The sequence below is a fragment of the Sus scrofa genome, chromosome 5, assembly GCF_054392235.1.
Source record: "Sus scrofa isolate SSC_HxYL_T2T_F1_AM1 chromosome 5, Sscrofa_HxYL_maternal_Yorkshire_Landrace_v2.0, whole genome shotgun sequence".
Taxonomy (NCBI): Eukaryota; Metazoa; Chordata; class Mammalia; order Artiodactyla; family Suidae; genus Sus; species Sus scrofa.
Window position 1 is genome coordinate 1,492,202 of NC_139387.1, and position 16,065 is coordinate 1,508,266.

The 16,065-nt window shown below is 62.7% G+C and overlaps 1 protein-coding gene across 4 annotated transcripts in view; it reads right to left on the minus strand.

The window, feature by feature from the left end:
* TAFA5 (TAFA chemokine like family member 5) overlaps positions 1-16,065 on the minus strand; it is a 157,309-nt gene that overhangs the window by 38,445 nt on the left and 102,799 nt on the right. For 3 of the 4 annotated variants that reach the window (XR_014845363.1, XM_021091359.2, XM_021091360.2), the window contains exon 2: positions 15,705-15,854. Coding sequence is in view for 2 of the 4 variants with exons in the window: in XM_021091359.2 (XP_020947018.1) it covers positions 15,705-15,854 (150 nt within the window). In the remaining 2 variants the exon portion in view is untranslated. Of the gene's footprint in view, positions 1-8,975; positions 13,989-14,367; positions 15,855-16,065 lie in introns of those variants that run through there. The other variant, XR_014845364.1, reaches the window with a different exon arrangement.

Consider the following 16,065-nt stretch of genomic DNA (forward strand, 5'->3'; position numbering starts at 1 on the left):
TGTGCTCCGGGCGCCCCTGCGGCAAGACCCTCCGTTAAAGGGTGCTCGGGACCTCGCCCAAGGCCAAGGCACGACCTCCGTGGGGCCAAAGCGCCTCCGTGATGGCGTTGTAACAACTCCTGCACTCGCTTCCCGTGAAAGCCCCACTTAAGGAAGGCCAGCCGGGGCCTCACATGGGCGACAAGCTGTCACTTGCAGGAAGGGGCAGTGCTGCGGGCCCCAGGCACGCATAGCCCGGAGCCGCCTTCCCGGAGGATTTAAGCACAGAGCCCAGAGTTGAGGTGTCCGGCTCCTAAAGGCCATCCGGGGTCATTCTGTGAGTCACACGGGCTCTGAGGGCTGACCAGGGCGGGCGGCCGGGAGGAGGGACAGCGGTCATGCGTCTTCATTCCTGACTGAGCGAGAGGCCTCGCCTGGGGTCTGGGAGGGCTTTGCGACAATCTGTTATCTGGTCACCAGCGAGCATGGACGATGCAAAGGTGCACAGTCCAGAGGGCCAGGGCCGGGGAGGTGGCTGGGGGCAGGGGCTTCACCTGCCACAGAGCAGCTGCTCGCAGACGATGGCACAGCCCACAGAGCCGGTTCCAGACCATCCAAACCGCCCTTGGTCAGAAAGAAAGGCCTCGGGGCTAACCTGCCCCTGGGAGGGGTTCCCATTAGGAACCTTTCTCGGAACCAGCGCACGGAGCCTTAGGAATCCCTGCTGGCCTGGGCGGGTCAGCGAGCCTCACTCTGCAGGGTGACCTGAGGCCCATGGGCGGCCGGTGACAGCAGCTTAGGTTCCGGTCGAGGCCCTCCTCTGCTCGGGGCGGAACCAGCCCTCCCGAAACCATCCGTCGGGCTGGAGAAGCGCAAGCGACTGGGCTTGACTCAGGGATGCTGAGGCGCCTTGAACCTCAGCGGGTCCTGGGCTCCGGGCGGAGCCGAGGGGCCCGCCTGCCTTTCTCACGAGTCTGGAGACGGAGCCACGACCCCTTAGACCCCTCGGCCTGAGTCCGCTGAGGGGCAGGCCAGGACCCCCTCGGCTGTGGCCTTGTCGGGCTGGGCCTTGGGGCAGCAGGGGTGCGGTGGGCTCTGCACAGCCCAGCCGCAGGCCAGGACTTCAGGGACACCACGAGCTTGCGGGGGACACTCCGCCGCCCTGGCCGCCAGAAGCCAATTACGTTTGTCCGCGAAGTGAGCGCATAGAGGAGACTGAATCAGGTGAGGGGCCTGGCGTCATGCAGGGCTGGCGTCCTGAGAGCGTCCGTGTCCCAGCGAAGCCCGCGAACAAACATCCACAGGAGGGAGCCGCCCAGGAACTCCCGTTGGCGCGTCTGCGGGGAGGGCGCCGCTGCCATGTGGTACCCGTGTCAGAACCAATACGGTGGCAGACCCATCACCCTCGCGGTCACGGCTATTCCAGGAAATGCAATTTCATTAGTCTTCCAAGCTCTCCTCTTCCCCCCCGAGTCCGCCTCCTGCCTCGGTCCCTCTTGCCGCAGTGGGCGCTTGTCTCCTGGGTGGAAGGCCGCAGACAGGTGGACAAGGAGGCTGTTAGGAGCAGGTACCCTGACCGGGAAGGGGCGATTCTCAAACCCAAGGTGGCCCTCGGCCCCAGGATGCCGGGCCCCCTCCTTCAAGCTCCTGGAGGGGCAACCAGCTTCTGCCTCATGCACCTACCTTCCGGGAGGCCTGGCCCTCTGGGCAGGAACAGGGACCTGGCCCCGCTGCCCTCTGCCCTGTCCTTGGGGGCCCTGTCTGGGCTTTCCCCAGACAGACAGGGCTGCCAGCGTGGATGGAAGCATCGCCAGGGCAGCGAGGCCTGGGGTCTCTGCAACTTGGCGCAAAGCCACCCTTTCCAAAACTAGCCGGGCAGGGCCTGGGCCTGGGAGACAGTGCGTTGCTCTGGGGGAGGGGGCGGGAGGCCCAGGCCCTGTCTTCAGGGGTCATGCTCGCCCCCGGGGACTGGCAGGCACTCTGTGGGGTCTCTGGATGCACGGGTCCCCTCCTGTGGGCGTCCTGTTCCAGATCCAGTCTGGCAACAGCAAGGGTCAGGACCCCCGACGGCTGCCTCAGAAGCAGCCGCTCCCCCTGGCTGGCTCCTCCCGGGGCACTGGGATCTGGGAGGATGCCCGGCCCTCAGGGGCACAGACTTGGGCCAGCTCCTCACCTCCCGCCTCAGGGCTGCCTGGCGTGAAAGGGAGGGAGTGGCCTCGGGAGGAGGATGTGGGGGCTGGGGGAGGATGCGGGGCCTCGGGGCCTGGCAGTGGAGCAGGGGCAGGGGCAGGCATGGCCCGGGCACCAGCTCCCTCCCACCTGCCACAGACACCCTCATCTCAGGGGACGGCCCCAGGGAGATGAGGGCCCCTGGCTTTGCTCTGAGAGCAGCTCCAGGGCTGCGAATATTCTGTGTGACATCCTCACGGCGGGCAGACACTTACAGACCACACGACACAAAGCCGGACGCCTGATGCCAACAGGAGAGTTTGGTTAATGACAGCGCGTCAACACCAGTCCTGCCACTGCAACAAATGCACGAGGAATGCCAGGGTTGTCTCTTAATAATGCCGGGATTGTTATTTTTGGCCATGCCTGTGGCATGTGGAAGTTCCCAGACCAGGGATCAAACCTGCACCACAGAAGACAATGCTTGATCCTTAACCCACTGAGCCGCCAGGGAACTCCAGCAATGCTATTATTACTGCTAATAATGGGGGCGCTGTGGGGGGAGGGGGAGGTGAGAACACTCTGTACTTTGTGCTCTATTTTTCTGTAAACTGAAAACTTCTCTAAAAATAAAGCCTATTAATTAAAAACAAAGAAAAAACGCCCTCTCCAGCCAGACAATGTGGAATACCACGTGGCTGCCTCCTCAGTCGGATAAGAGGTTGGCGTGTCTCCCTCGGAGCCACAGAACGCAGCCCAGGGGCTCTGCCGGCTGTCAGACCTCACAGGATAGAAGTCCCCCTCGGTCTCCGGGGCAGCGTGCCCAGGGCCCCCCAGGCCGACAGCTGTGGACGGAGAAATAGGCTGGACCCTTTTCTGCCATCTGTCTGTCTGTCCTCAGGGTGACCAGCATCCCTGGCCCCTGGAGCCTGGCCTCAGCCCTGTGGGAGGACCCTCAGGCCAGGGCGGGGCTGGACGCAGAGTGGGGGGCGACGGGGGGGACGAGAAACGTGGGCTGGACCCATCACTTCCTCCCTAAGGGTCCATGAAGGTGGAAAAGGAAGCAGGGCAGCACCCTGGGGAGAAGGCGGGGGGGGGGGGTACAGGGTAATTCACGCGTGATGCAGCCCCCGCCCTCAGTTGATTAGACAGCGAGCGATGATTAGCTAATTAGCTGTAATCTAATCAGACGTAAGACCCATCACTCCCGTTCTGCTTCAAAAACATGCTTTAGAACTTTACATAAAATCGTCTCAGTTGAAGAGGCCAGAACTTTTCCGTAAGGATGCCAGAGAGGGGGCCTGAGACCCGTGTGACCCCCTCAGGCCCATGGACGAGAAGCAGGTCACAGGCCAAAGTGGCGTGCTGGACAAGCAAGCAAGTCCAAGGCCACGTGGGACCAGCCCTGCCTGCCGACCACGCGGCCGGAGAGGGGAGGCTGGGACCAGGTTAGCAGCAGGGGTTTCTGTTCATCCAAACACACCAGGAAGCTCGGGAAGGCAACAGCCAGGCCGGGCTGGGGGGCGGCAGCAGGAAGAGCGACCCCTGCGAGGACTCAGACGCGGGATAAGCAAACGCTCTGCACGTCGCTGAGCAAACAGCCCCCAGAAGCGGGCTGAGGACCTGGACAAGACGCTTCACGAGAGACGCCGTCCAGCCGCCCAAGAAGCCTGTGGGATCCAGCTCGCCCCCACGATCCTAGCCCCACGCCCGGCGGGCCGGCTGAGTCTAAAGAGGCCGACGGTCACAAGGGCTGACGAGAATGCCGGGCGGGAGCCACTTGCAGGCCCCATGGAGGCAGGGTCAATGGCACAGCCACGTCGAGACACGCCTCGGCTGTACCTACCGTCCATACGGCCACGCGTGTCCCTGCCGCTCCGAGGGCACAGTCTACCAGAGACACGCATGCGTGTCCACAGGGGCTGGGCTTCCAATGGCTACAGAGTCAAAACCACCAGGGACCCGTCCCCTCCGTCCCCTTCGGCGCAGACGATACGTGACAGCACAGGCAGGCGGTGACACTGCGCGTGGCCGTAAAAGTAACAAAACATCCCTGCACACGACCCGGGGCTCTCAAGGCCACAGAGGGTGAGAGTCGCCAGGCAGGGACGTCTGTACGTCACCTGACTCCTTCCATGTGCGGTTCCAGGGGACCGGGACCTTGTCACGGAGGAGCGGGGCTGGGGGCCCGGCCCCGGGCTGGCAGGCTGTGTGCAAGCCTCGGCGGGCTTCAGCTCAGTTAAAGTGTGTTCTCTTTTTTAAAGAACACGTTCATTTTAGACTTCCAAATGCTATGAAAGGTCATGAAATCTTTTCCGAACCTGCCTGCACAGGGATGTTTTTGAACCTGGAACTGTAGGGAGCAGCGTCCCCAGGTCCGGGGATGAGAAGCGTGGCCGCCCCTACGTCCCCCTGGGCTTGGGGCGCTTCCTCCACGATGTGGGTGTCAGAGGCACGCTCACACTCGAAGGAGACGCTGCGTCTCTTTATGAACCCGAACCCGCTGCCCTCGGTTTGCTGCCCCTGGAGGCGGAGCAGCCCCGTCGCCGGGACACACTCGTGGCGGGTACCGGGGTCTGCTGTTTGACCTGTGCCCTCACGCCCGCCCTGGAGGGACCCTTGCTTGAGGTCACGTGGGCAGCTGGCACAGGCCCTGCAAGGGCTTGGGTGCCTTTACCCAGCGTGGGGCTGCAGTCATGCAGCGTGGCTCCCTGCTCACGAGGCTGTGACCAGACGTGAAGACTGAGGCTTCCCCGTTCCGGATAAAACCTGCGTGATGTCGGCTGTTCCACAAGAGCCAAGGATGCCGAGACTGACGACCATAAAGCCAAATGCAGAGCGGCTACGGCAGAGGGGCCACAGGCGGGACCGCCCTCACCCGGTCACCCTGGCCCTGAGGGCCCACGTCCCTCCCGAGGCCCCCCCGACCCCCCAGGGCCCAGCAAACGCGGTGCCCTCTCTGCCACCGGGGCATCCTCCCAGGCGTCTGGACGATTAAGGGGAGGCCCGGTTCCCCTCTGCGGCTCCTGCAGAGGCAGCGCCTCCCTCCCCACCCGCGGCCCCTGAGAAGGAAGGGTGACTGACGTCCCAGCCCTGCTGCCCCCACCGCGCCCCCCAGCCCAGGCTCTGAGCAGCTGTCATGGCCTGGAGCCCGGCCACCGGGCCTGCAGCCACATCCCTGGGCTCAGCTGTCTCCTCGCTCCCTGTTGGCCTCACCTACAATCACCTGGGGGCAGCTGAGCCCCCAGACCTGATCACAGGCCTTGGCTTCCTCCTGCCTCCCCCGTCAGCCTCCCCAAGCCCCACCCGGAAGGCTGTGCAGGCACCTGGGGGCACGTAGGGGAGCTGCGTCCACGTGGGCCTGAAAGTGACCAGAGCTGCCCGCCATCCATGCCCATCCATGCCCAGGATGGGGCAGGCGTGCTCCCTATCGCCTCGACGTCCCCAGATCAAAGCGTCTGCCAAGCTCTTTTAAAATAAGACTCTTTTCTCTAAGATTTCCCAGGCTTTGGTTTTGTTTTTTATCGTACCGTTTATTGGAGCTTGAAATTTCAAATACCCTGAAAGACCGTGAGAGGTCAACCAAGAAGGGTCTCCTTGGGAGGGGCAGAGCCCCAGTGCCCGCGCCCAGCCCCCAGGGGCGCCCCTGGCACGACCAGGCCTTGGGGGGGCCGCACGCACAGGAGAACTGGGGGGCCTCACCTAAAAAGGCAGTGGGTTCTGGGGTGGGAAGAAGGGCGGCCAAGGACGCTGAGCCCCCCCCTTCTCCCAGAGGGCCCCCACCCCACCCCCCTTTCTTGCCAGACCTGCACGAACCGTAGCGGTGCTTGAGTCCACGCGTTTCACAGAAGCTGGACCCTCCCCCCGAGAAGGGGCTAGACTCGCTGGGAGGGAGGGGCCGCGGTGTCCAGCTCCCCTGTGTCCCCCACCCTCAGACTCAGCCTGGACGTGGCCGGGATGGCAGTCGGGGATGCAGGCACTCTCCCTCCACGAGGTAGGCCCCAGGCAGGGCCACGTGCCAGGCCACGGGGCTCGGGGGACACTCCTCGTGTCCAGAGACGGGCTGTGGACTGGGGCCAAGGGCAGCCCTGGCCTCCAGGCTGAGCACTGGTGTGACCCCATGCTGGGCACGTGTGCAGGTGTGCAAGGCATGGACAGGAGGCACGGGCTACTACTCCCTCCTCCGCAGCCTCCAGCCCAGGAAGGAAGATGGACCGTCCACCAGGGGGGCTGGAGGGCACTGTGTCCCCAGCATGGCTTGCTCAGATTTGCCCCTGACGGTACCCAGTGCCCTGCTGCCAGCGAGTGCCCAGATGCCTCCCTGCTGACGGCCACCTGCTCCTGCTCCATGCGGCCCACGGATGAGCATCGGTGTCACCTCTTCCAGGAAGCCTGCCCAGGTTTCTTCCCGAGGGTCTCATGCTTTCCACCCTCTCCCCATGCATCTCAGGGCACGATCAGGACCCTTGGTCCCCTCTTCCCTGGGACCCCCGGCCTCTCACTGAGGCCACCGGCCTGGGTGTCCTCATTCTACGCCTGGTCAAGGCCAGCGCAGCACTGCCCAGGCCCCTCCCAGAGGGAACTGCAACTTTCGGGTGGCTTTGAGGCCCTGGTGCCTCTATCCTGCAGCTGACCGCTCGGGACAAGCTCCAGCCCTCAGGCGGCCCGGGGTCTGTCCTTGAGCATTTGAGAAGATAAAGCCAGCGATTCAGCTCAAGCCTTCAGCAAGGACCTGGTGCCGTGCGAGCACCTGCATGCTGGCCTTCAGGATGTGGTGACAAAGCCGCCACCCCCGTGTCAGCTGTGGCATTGCTCTGGGGCTGAAAAGCCTCCAAATTTAAACTCCACTCAGAGGCTGGGGGCTGCAGAGCTGAGCGCCCCCCACCCCTGCCCACCCCCTCGGAGGAGGAGACAGCCGTGGGCAATCTCCGGGGTGGTGGGCCCGTCCCCATTGGCCCAGTGGACCCGGGGCAGAAACGGGTGTAACAGGAGCTCCCCCGACCCCCGACGAGTGTCCGCGACGTCCCTGAGCCACAGAAAGAGGACGGGGGGGGGGGAGGCTGCCCACACCCTCCCTGAGTCAGGGCACGCGGGTCCCTGCCAATGGCCTCAATCAGAGCACGAGGGTCCCTGCCCCCCGCCCCCCACGCTGGGACGCATCCGCCCTGGTTCTGGAGAGAATTTCCTCCCAGACGCTTCAGGGAGATTTCTTCTGCATGGGCTGATTGTGCTCCGATGTGAGGAAAAGGTATAAGACGAGGGAGGCGACCCCAGGAGCTTCCAGGGCACGGGTCTGGCGCGTCCTCCTTCAGAAGCGTTTTCACGTGTCTCCTTCTGTCTGAAGCTGCTGTAAACGGGGCTGTCCTCTGAGGCCGGTTTCAGGCCGTTCACGCCCCTGTGGAGCCGAGCGATGGGATTCCGTCCACGGATCCTGTATTCTGCCACCGTGCAGAAGTCCCTGGCTGCTCCTGCGCGTGCGTGCGTGCGTGTGTGCGTGCGTGCGTGTGGACTCCTGCAGGTTTTCTCGGCAGCAGGTGATGACACCTGTCAACAGACAGCTGCGCCGCCTCCGTTCCCATCAGGATGACTTTTCTTCACTTTTCTTGCCCGACGGCCCCGGCCACGCCTCCAGGACGGCGCTGAGGACAGTGGCCCCAGCAGGCATCCTGGTCCTGCTCCGATCTTTGCTTTGCCCTGAAAGCATCCAGCCTTCCCGTGGAGCGCAGTGTCTCCTGCTGGCTTGTCCCGCTGAGACGTTTCCTTTCGTTTCCGTCGTGAAAGGGAGCTGGCGTTTGTTGAGTGCCTCTTCTGCACCGACGGACGTGGTCGCGTGACGTTTGCTTTTTATCAGCACGCGTCGCATCCGCCGGCGTCCTTCCGTCGATGGATCCGGCACCTTGAGACACAGCCCGCCTCGTCCCGACGTAGATCCGGCCTGCGACCTGGAGAGGCGGCGTCCCGTGGAGGATGCCCAGCAGCTCCCCTCTCCGTTTCTGAAACTGCGGCCATCGGGGCCACCCGGCCTCAGGCAGGGCGTTCACACGTGTTGCCTTCTCTTCGAGCCGGAAGAGGGTGAGGAGGGCAAATTCTCCTCTAAAGCTGGCAGGATTTACCAGGGGACCATCTGGTCCCAAGCTTTTCCTGCTGGGACGCGATCAGAAGACCACCGCATCGTCCTCCTTCTCACGGTCTCCTTGGGTTCCCACGTCCTCTCGAGGCAGTTTGCGTGCTTCCAGGAAGCTGCCGTGCCGTCCACGCCACCTACCGTGCTGGCACACAGCCGCCTGCGGGCTCCTTCCCACCCTCTGCGTCCCGTGAAGGGAAGGAAAACTGAAGAGCGGGCCCTCCTTTCGGCTGCTGACTTAGTAATTTGAGCCTTTTCTCTCTCTCTCTCTGATCAATCTATTTAAAAATAAAGTTTTAATCTTTATTTTTATCTTTAAATCGTTTATCTTTAATCTATTTTTAATCTTCCCACGAATCAACTTTCAGCTTAGTTGATTTCCACTTTTTTTTCCTATTCTCTGTTTTATTATTTATTTATTTATTTTTGTCTTTTTGCCATTTCTGGGGCCGCTCCCATGGCATATGGAGGTTCCCAGGTTAGGGGTCTAATTGGAGCTGTAGCCGCCGGCCTACGCCAGAGCCACAGCAACATGGGATCCGAGCCGTGTCTGCCACCTGCACCACAGCTCACGGCAACGCCGGATCCTTAACCTACTGAGCAAGGCCAGGGATCGAACCCGCAACCTCATGGTTCCTCGTCGGATTCGTTAACCACTGAGCCACGATGGGAACTCCCTCTGTTTCATTTATTTCTATTCCAATTTTTATTATTTTCTTCCTTCTGCTTGATTTGAGTTTAGCGCCTTCTTTTTCTAGGCTTAATTTAAGGTGCATAGGTTTCTTTTTAATACGACCGATGTACAGGTCAGTTTAGGTAATGTACATTTTCATGACGGTGGGATACAGCCGTCTCTGAGAATTTAACATGACCCGCAGGTCGCTGCTAGCCTGCTGGGCACACCCCAGGGGCAGGTCTAGCAGACTCCGCAGAGCAGGGCGGCTCCTTTGCCCACAGTTCAGAGAGCTGAGCTGACCTGCTGGAGCCACGCGGCTGCAGAAAGCACATGCACACTCTTCTAAATATGCACAAATACTCGTGCCCACTTTTCTAAGTATTGGAACACATAAACGCTTTTCCCCCCAAAGACTGAGGCCTGATGTCCCCTCTGTCCCCTGTCCCCTTCAGAAGCTGCCTCCTTTCACAGAGTGGGCTCGGGGGTCTGCCCCCTGCTGACCCACGGAGGTGTGGCCACTCACTCACCTGCTGCTGCCAGACTCCCGAGAGTCTAAGGCACAAGCGGGACCGTGGAGCAGTGCAGGTGGGCGGGGCTCCCTCCCTGGGACGCAGGGGAAAGCGCCTCCAGGAAGCCTTCCTGGATTTTCGCTGCCACACCGGCCCAATTCAGGCCCCATTAGGTTTGTGCTCCCCCATGGCAGCCTCTGCACCCCACCCTAGCGCCCCAGCAATGGCTCTGGGGGAGGCAGGGGGATCGAGCTGAGGCTGCAGAGCCGAAGCGCCAAGGCCCCCACCTGATGGAGGACTAAAGGCCATACCAGCCTCCATCCAGCCCTCAAGGTGGCGAGCTGCCGTCCTGGCCCCCCCACTCCCCAACGGCCTTCTGGGAATTTCCAGCCACTCCCAGCTCGTCTGGTCCCTCGGGGCTCCCTATCCTCTCCAGCAGCATCCAAATGGGCTCAGGTGCCTTTGGCTTTTCTTCTGAGGACCAAAGCCTCTCTCAGCCTCCCTGCCCCTTCTCAGGATCACAGCGGGGGCTCTGACCACCCAGGGCAGCCACTGTGAGACTGACGTGCCTCAACAAACCAGGTTTCCACGTGAACACTTTCTGAAAGCCAGTTTTCACCCTCTCTGCCAAAGCAGATGCCAGGCCCCGCCCTTAGGAGTTAAGGACCAGTCGTCTGCACCCGCCTCTCCTGCCAGACCTTCTCCAACCAGGTCCCCACCCAACCGGGCTGCAGGACAGCCTGTCCTAACCCCTGGCCCTCCCACGCAGGGAGGATGGGAGGTGCCGCCCCACCCTGCTTCCCAGGCCACACGTCTCTTCAGCTCTGCACACGTGGGGTCTGGGGGGGGGCCGGCGGCGGGCGGGGGGGACGTTCCTGGGCTTCACCTTCCACGACCCGTGCATCCTTGAGTGGATTCCGTGAGTTCAGAGCTGTGCACGCATCACGGCAATTTGAGGACCTCTCCATCCCCAGCAAGAAACCTGCCCCCTTCACTAGCAAGCGCTCTCAGCCCCGGGGGCTCTGATCCGCCTGTCCTGGGAGCCCCACGTGAGCGCAGTCGTCATCTGCGCCCTTGGGGTCCAATCTGCCTCCCTCCCCTGAGCCTCGTGTCCCCGGTTCATCCACGCTGGACTCGTGTCCATCACGAGCGTGCATCGTGCGGACATGTGTCTAACCATGTGTCCGCGGACGACCGTCTGGGCTGGTCCCACCTCTGAAGAGCTGCATGTCGCTGCGAACGTGTGTGGACAAGCTTCTCCTGGGAGCCTCCCAGGTTCCAGCAGGAGGGGAACGGCCAGGTCGTAGGATAGCTCGTTCGATGGAGACCATTTTGCAGAACAGCCGCTCCGTTTCACATCCCACGAGCGGCGCGGGACGGCTCCGATTTCTCTGCCTCCTCATCGACACGTGCTACCACCTGACTTCGTGATTCCAGCCACGCTGCGCGCAGGATGTGGTTTCTTCCTGGGGCTCTGATTTGCGTTTCTCTGATGACCCGTGACCGCTAGTATTTTTTTCATGTGCTTACTGGCTAGTCCCATGCCTGTCCTTAAAGACGTGTCTGTTCAGATCTTCCGACAATTTAAAAATTGTGTAACTGCCTCTCGCTATTGAGTCATAGTTCTTTACACGTTCTGGACGAAAGTCCCTTAGCAGATCTACGATTTGCGGGTCCTTTCTCAGATTCTGAGGGTTCTCGCCACGTTCTTCCTGCTGTCCTCGCAAGCGCAGACCTTTCCATTTTGATGACGCCTCATGTATCTATTTTTTCTCCTGTTGCTTGTGCTTTTGGGGTCACACCTAGGAATCCTTTGCCAAATCCAAGGTCACAGAGAGTTAGCCCTGTTTTCTGCTGCAAGATTTGTCTTTTCAGCCCTTAAATATTTAGGTCTTTGATCCAAGTGGAGGTACTTTGTATATATGGTGTGAGGCAGGGGTCCGACTTCATTCTTTGCATGGAGGAGTCCCGACATCCCAGAGCTGGTTGTTCTTTCCCCACCGAACGGTCTTGGAGCCCTTGTCAAGAACCAGCTGATGGGACGTGAGGCTTTATTTCCGGACCCTCAGCTCGTTGCATCTCCTGATGAGGAGCCTCTCAGGGCGCCATCCTGGACCCTCCCCTGGGGGTCGGCTTCCTACCCGGCGGGGACCCATCCTCATCCAGAACCATGGCAGCACAGAGACCCCGCCCCACACGTGCCCCTGCTCAGCAGGGCCCCTGGAGGCTACGTCTGGGGCGCACTGCTTGTACACTACTGGGCACAACGCACCTGGGGGACAGGCGGCCCCGCTTGGTACAGCGTTTAGAGGAGCCCTCTGCACACCACCTGTCCCCTCAGTCTGAGGGCCATGGTGATGACATCCACGTGTGACCCCAACCGTGGATGCAGACGGGCGTGGCTGGCAAGCTCAGCTGGGGCCTGGAGCCGTGGCTGCACCCCCGCGCCACAGACCCTGCTTGTATCTCAGGCTCCCAGGAAAGGAAAGCACGGTACGAGACCCGGCCCCGACGTTCAGGCATGTGACATGGGGGCAGTTATCCCCGGCTCGGGAACACAAGGGCCAGGTGGCCTAGAAGAAGGGGGCTCTGGGCACGTGCCACTGGTCAACCCCATCAGCCCAGGGGGTGCTGAGCCCGGCACGCCATGCACAGAGGGGCCCTCTCCAGACTGTCCACCCAGGCTACGGCCTTCTCCCCAGCGCCACCACGCCCTCCCCCCCCCACAGGCCTGTGCAGAGCTCAGCCACCGGCCTGCCCACTATCCCCCACAGGCTGCAGGGATCCTGCTGGGCTGGGCCTGAGACCCTCGCTCTCCCCTTCCCCCCACGGCTGGGGCAGCGAGGCTTCAGCAACAAGCCTCCCCTGTGCCGCACGCCCGTGCCCAGCCCTGCACACCTTGCTGCTGTCTTTAATTTCTCTCCAAAGAGTTTCAGAAGAATTCAGCGCATGGGAGGAAGCAGCTGTTTATAAAGAAAGAGGCCGCTTCAGGGGGAGTGGGAGCTGTGCGTGGCTGATGTTCTGCCATGTGCTGGGTGGGGTGCGGCTCGTGGGCTGGGCCTCAGTCCTCTGCGGAGGGGGGTGGGTATCAGGCCCACACGTGTTTCCAGCAAAGGAGCGAGAAGCCCGGAGTCTTACAGAACAGCTAGCGCCCGGAGGGACCCTTTAACGCAGGCGTCCCTGCTCAGGGCAGCCCCGAGGGAAGCCCTGCTCTGTGCCCGAGTGTGAGGACACGTGGCCTGGCTGGCAAGGCCGGGGGTTATTTGAGAACCGCTTTCCCTGATGGTTCCATGAGCTGGAAAGAGCCAGTCAGGTGCACTGGGTCACCTGTATACAGTCTGGGGATGGTTTGCCTGGAAACGCTTCAGACTCAGAAACATGGCCAGGAGCTCCCTTCTCACCACTAGCCCTCTCCTTTCACCGAGAGAGGCTTTTCTGGCGAGCTCCTCTTCATCCCTCAGCACCCTGCTCAAATGTTCCCTCAGAGACGCAGCTTGGCCAAGGTCCTCGGTAAGAAGGGCCGGCCATGCTCTGGGGTCCCAGAGCCCCTGCCCCACAATCTGGACCCCAGCCCCAGGTCACTGCATCTTCTAGGTAGCAAGTACCTGAAGTGTTGATCCCTCCTGACAGGTCTCTACCCGCAACCGCACACCTTATCTGGATGGACGAACGGGTGAGTGGATGAATGAATGATTAAGTCAATAAATAGATGAATAAACACGGGAACAGACGCAGCTGGGCTCTGGTATTTCAGGGCCCCATGGTTCCCAAACACAGTGGGGTCAGCATAAACCAACTCAGTTGAAGCCCGGCTCACACCGAATTCCAACCAACCCAACGCGGAACAAGTTTTGTCTTTAGCAGTCGTAACTCACACACGAGAAAACTTATTATGCACACAAAGCCAGAAAATAGAAGAGCAAAAATTAAATTAGATGGCAGCCTGGAAATGCCCACTGTGCAAAAAATGCCAGCTAACTGATGTGTGTGGCCTCCCTTGAAAACGGCCGGGTTTTAATTTGGGTCTCTGGGCCCCAGCTCGGGAGGCGGGGGAAGGCTCGCGGGAGAGGGGTGAGCGTGCGGATTCGGATGAGCAGACCCAGATTCAATCAGTAATCAGCTCTGACACGGACTCCCCTGCAGGCGCAGAGCTAATGAGCAGGGGAAGGGGAGCGGACTACGCCCCCCGCCGGGCCCGCACACCCCCCGCCCCCCCCAGCCTGGAAGGATCCATCACTGTCAGCCCAGAAGGTGCTGCAGTGCTGCTGGTGATGGGAGCTGCAGGCAGGGATGCGGCCACTTAGCCGGGCTCGTGGGGGCCCTGGGATCCACTGGGCAGAGGGGGTCTGGGGTCAGCGGAGCTGCCACCTGGCCGTCCAACCAAACCCAACCACAGGGGTGATCTTTACCGACAAACAAGGCTTCTGAGGCACAGAACCGGCCCTGGCACAGACTGCCCGCTGCTCCAGATCCACAAATGGCACCCGCAGCCTCACCCCTTCACTTGCCTCCAGCCCCCCTCCGACGCGGCCTGGTCCCTCCCCCCGGTTTCCCGGGCTGGCTCGTGAGGTGGGTGGCATGTGGCCGCAGGGCCTGAGGGCGGAAAGGTAGGTGGAGGGTCCCAGAGCCCCAGGCCTCCACGTGCTCCTGGGCGAGGCCCCCAGCTCAGCCCCAAAGGTGCACAGGGCATCCGGGTCTGGAGTGACAAGGACCGGGCCCGCTCCCTCTGGACAAGAGCCGGGGCCCCTCCACCCGTCCTTCCCCAACCAGCTGGAGGCCCAGTGGCGCCAGAGCTCCAGGCCCCATGCAGACTCGCCGCCCCGGCCGGACCCCTGGACAGTCCTGGGGAGGCCCGTGGGTGACACGGAGGGGTCCCTGAAGCAATCAGCCCACCCCCAGGAGCCCGAGACGCTGCGGATCCCTCCCTTGGGGGCCTTTCCCCTCTGGGGGCTGCCCTGGGACCCGCCCAGCTCGTCAGAAAGGCCTCTCCATGGAGAGGACACCGTCCCCTGCCCCAGAGAGCCCCACCCCCACCGCTGGGGACTCCCAGCCAGAGTGGCCGGGAGCTCCCGATGTCCCAGCCCTGTGCTCAGTGCACCCGTGACCTCTGCCGTGACCTTCACCAGCACGGCCGGCAGCGGGCAAGGGGACCCTCCCTGGCCCGGGTCAGAGCAGACGGGGGTTCCCGGGCAGAGGCGGCAGATCTGAACCCAGAGCCGTAGACCCAGAGCCGGGCAGGGGCCGCAGGGGATGGGGGAGCCAGGCCAGAAGAGCCAGGGTCCAGCTCCAGCCCCGGGGACCCTGTGCTTGCTCGGGGCCACAGCAGGACGGACAGGCGGGTCCCTCGGACGCGGCCCCCTCGACTGCCGTGACCAGGTCTCCCCCAGCCCTGCGGAAACGAGGCCCCAAACACCCTAAGGAACCTGGGCCGACACGGGCCGCCCAGAGGAGGGCATCTCCCCTCTGGCCCAGTCACCGGGCCCCACCCCCGGCCCCGTGGCCACACTGCGTCTGCCTGGGGTTGCCCAGGTCTCCTGCTGGACCACCCAGGCCCTGGCAGGCTGCACCCGGCCCTCCCGCCCAGCCCACCCAGCGTCTCCCGCACCAGGGCCAGGCCCACGTCCGTGCCCTGGAGAAGCTGCAGAGGCTCCCTTTCTCCTTGCAAAGAACGCCTGGGGTTCTGTTTCTGAGGAGAGTCCCAAAGGCTCCGCGTACTGAGAGGCCTTAACTCGGCCGAGACGTGGACACAACGCGTCTCATCAGCAGACGGCTCAGCCTCGGTGGCCACGCGTGAGGGCGCCACCAGCCCACCTCACAGGCGCATTGGCTGTCCCAGGAGCCTGCGGGGGCCCTGCTGCATGTCACCACATCTGGCGCTTCTGCCACCTGCCCCGAGGGGGAGGAGCCCTGGGCCTCACGGGCACCTCAGCCAGAACGCACAGGGCATTCACATTCAGGCTGTCTTGCAGGTGGCACCTCCTTCGTCCCCTCTTTCCACAGCAACTTGCCAGGACATGCCCTCGGGCCATGTGGGCACCTGCTCCCCACCAGCCCGCAGTGCCCCAGCCCGTGCCCACAGCCAGTCGGCAGGTGCTTGATCAATGTGGCGTGGAGGGCCGGTCCAGCCCGAGGCCTGGCCCACAGTCAGGGGCCTTGGGGGAACATCCCGGGGAGCGGGGGTGTCAGGCGGACCCTGGGCTCGCAGCTCCCGTGACCCTCGAGGGCTGCCCAGGGCCTGGGCCCTTACCGTCCACGCAAGCGGGCCGGGCTCTCGTGGTGCCCGCGATCTGGCCCTTTCTGCACGCGCAGCGAGCCGTCTGCCGGGCAATCGTCCTCCGTGGCTGGCTGCTGTCCCGGTCCAGGGTCACAATCTCACAGGTGCCGGCGGCCAGCTGACCTGCAAGAGAGGCAGAGACGGGGCTGAGTGGACGCGCCCTGGCGTCGAGCCGCCGGCCACCCCAGCTCATGGCGCAGAGCCCACCCAGTGCCCGCAGGGCCCGCGGGAACGGAGCCTGCTCCCAGAGGGACAGCTGAGCCACCTCGAATGATGCCGACAGAGCTACCCTCTAAGAGACGCATGCCAGGCCAGGCCAGTGACCTCCCATTAA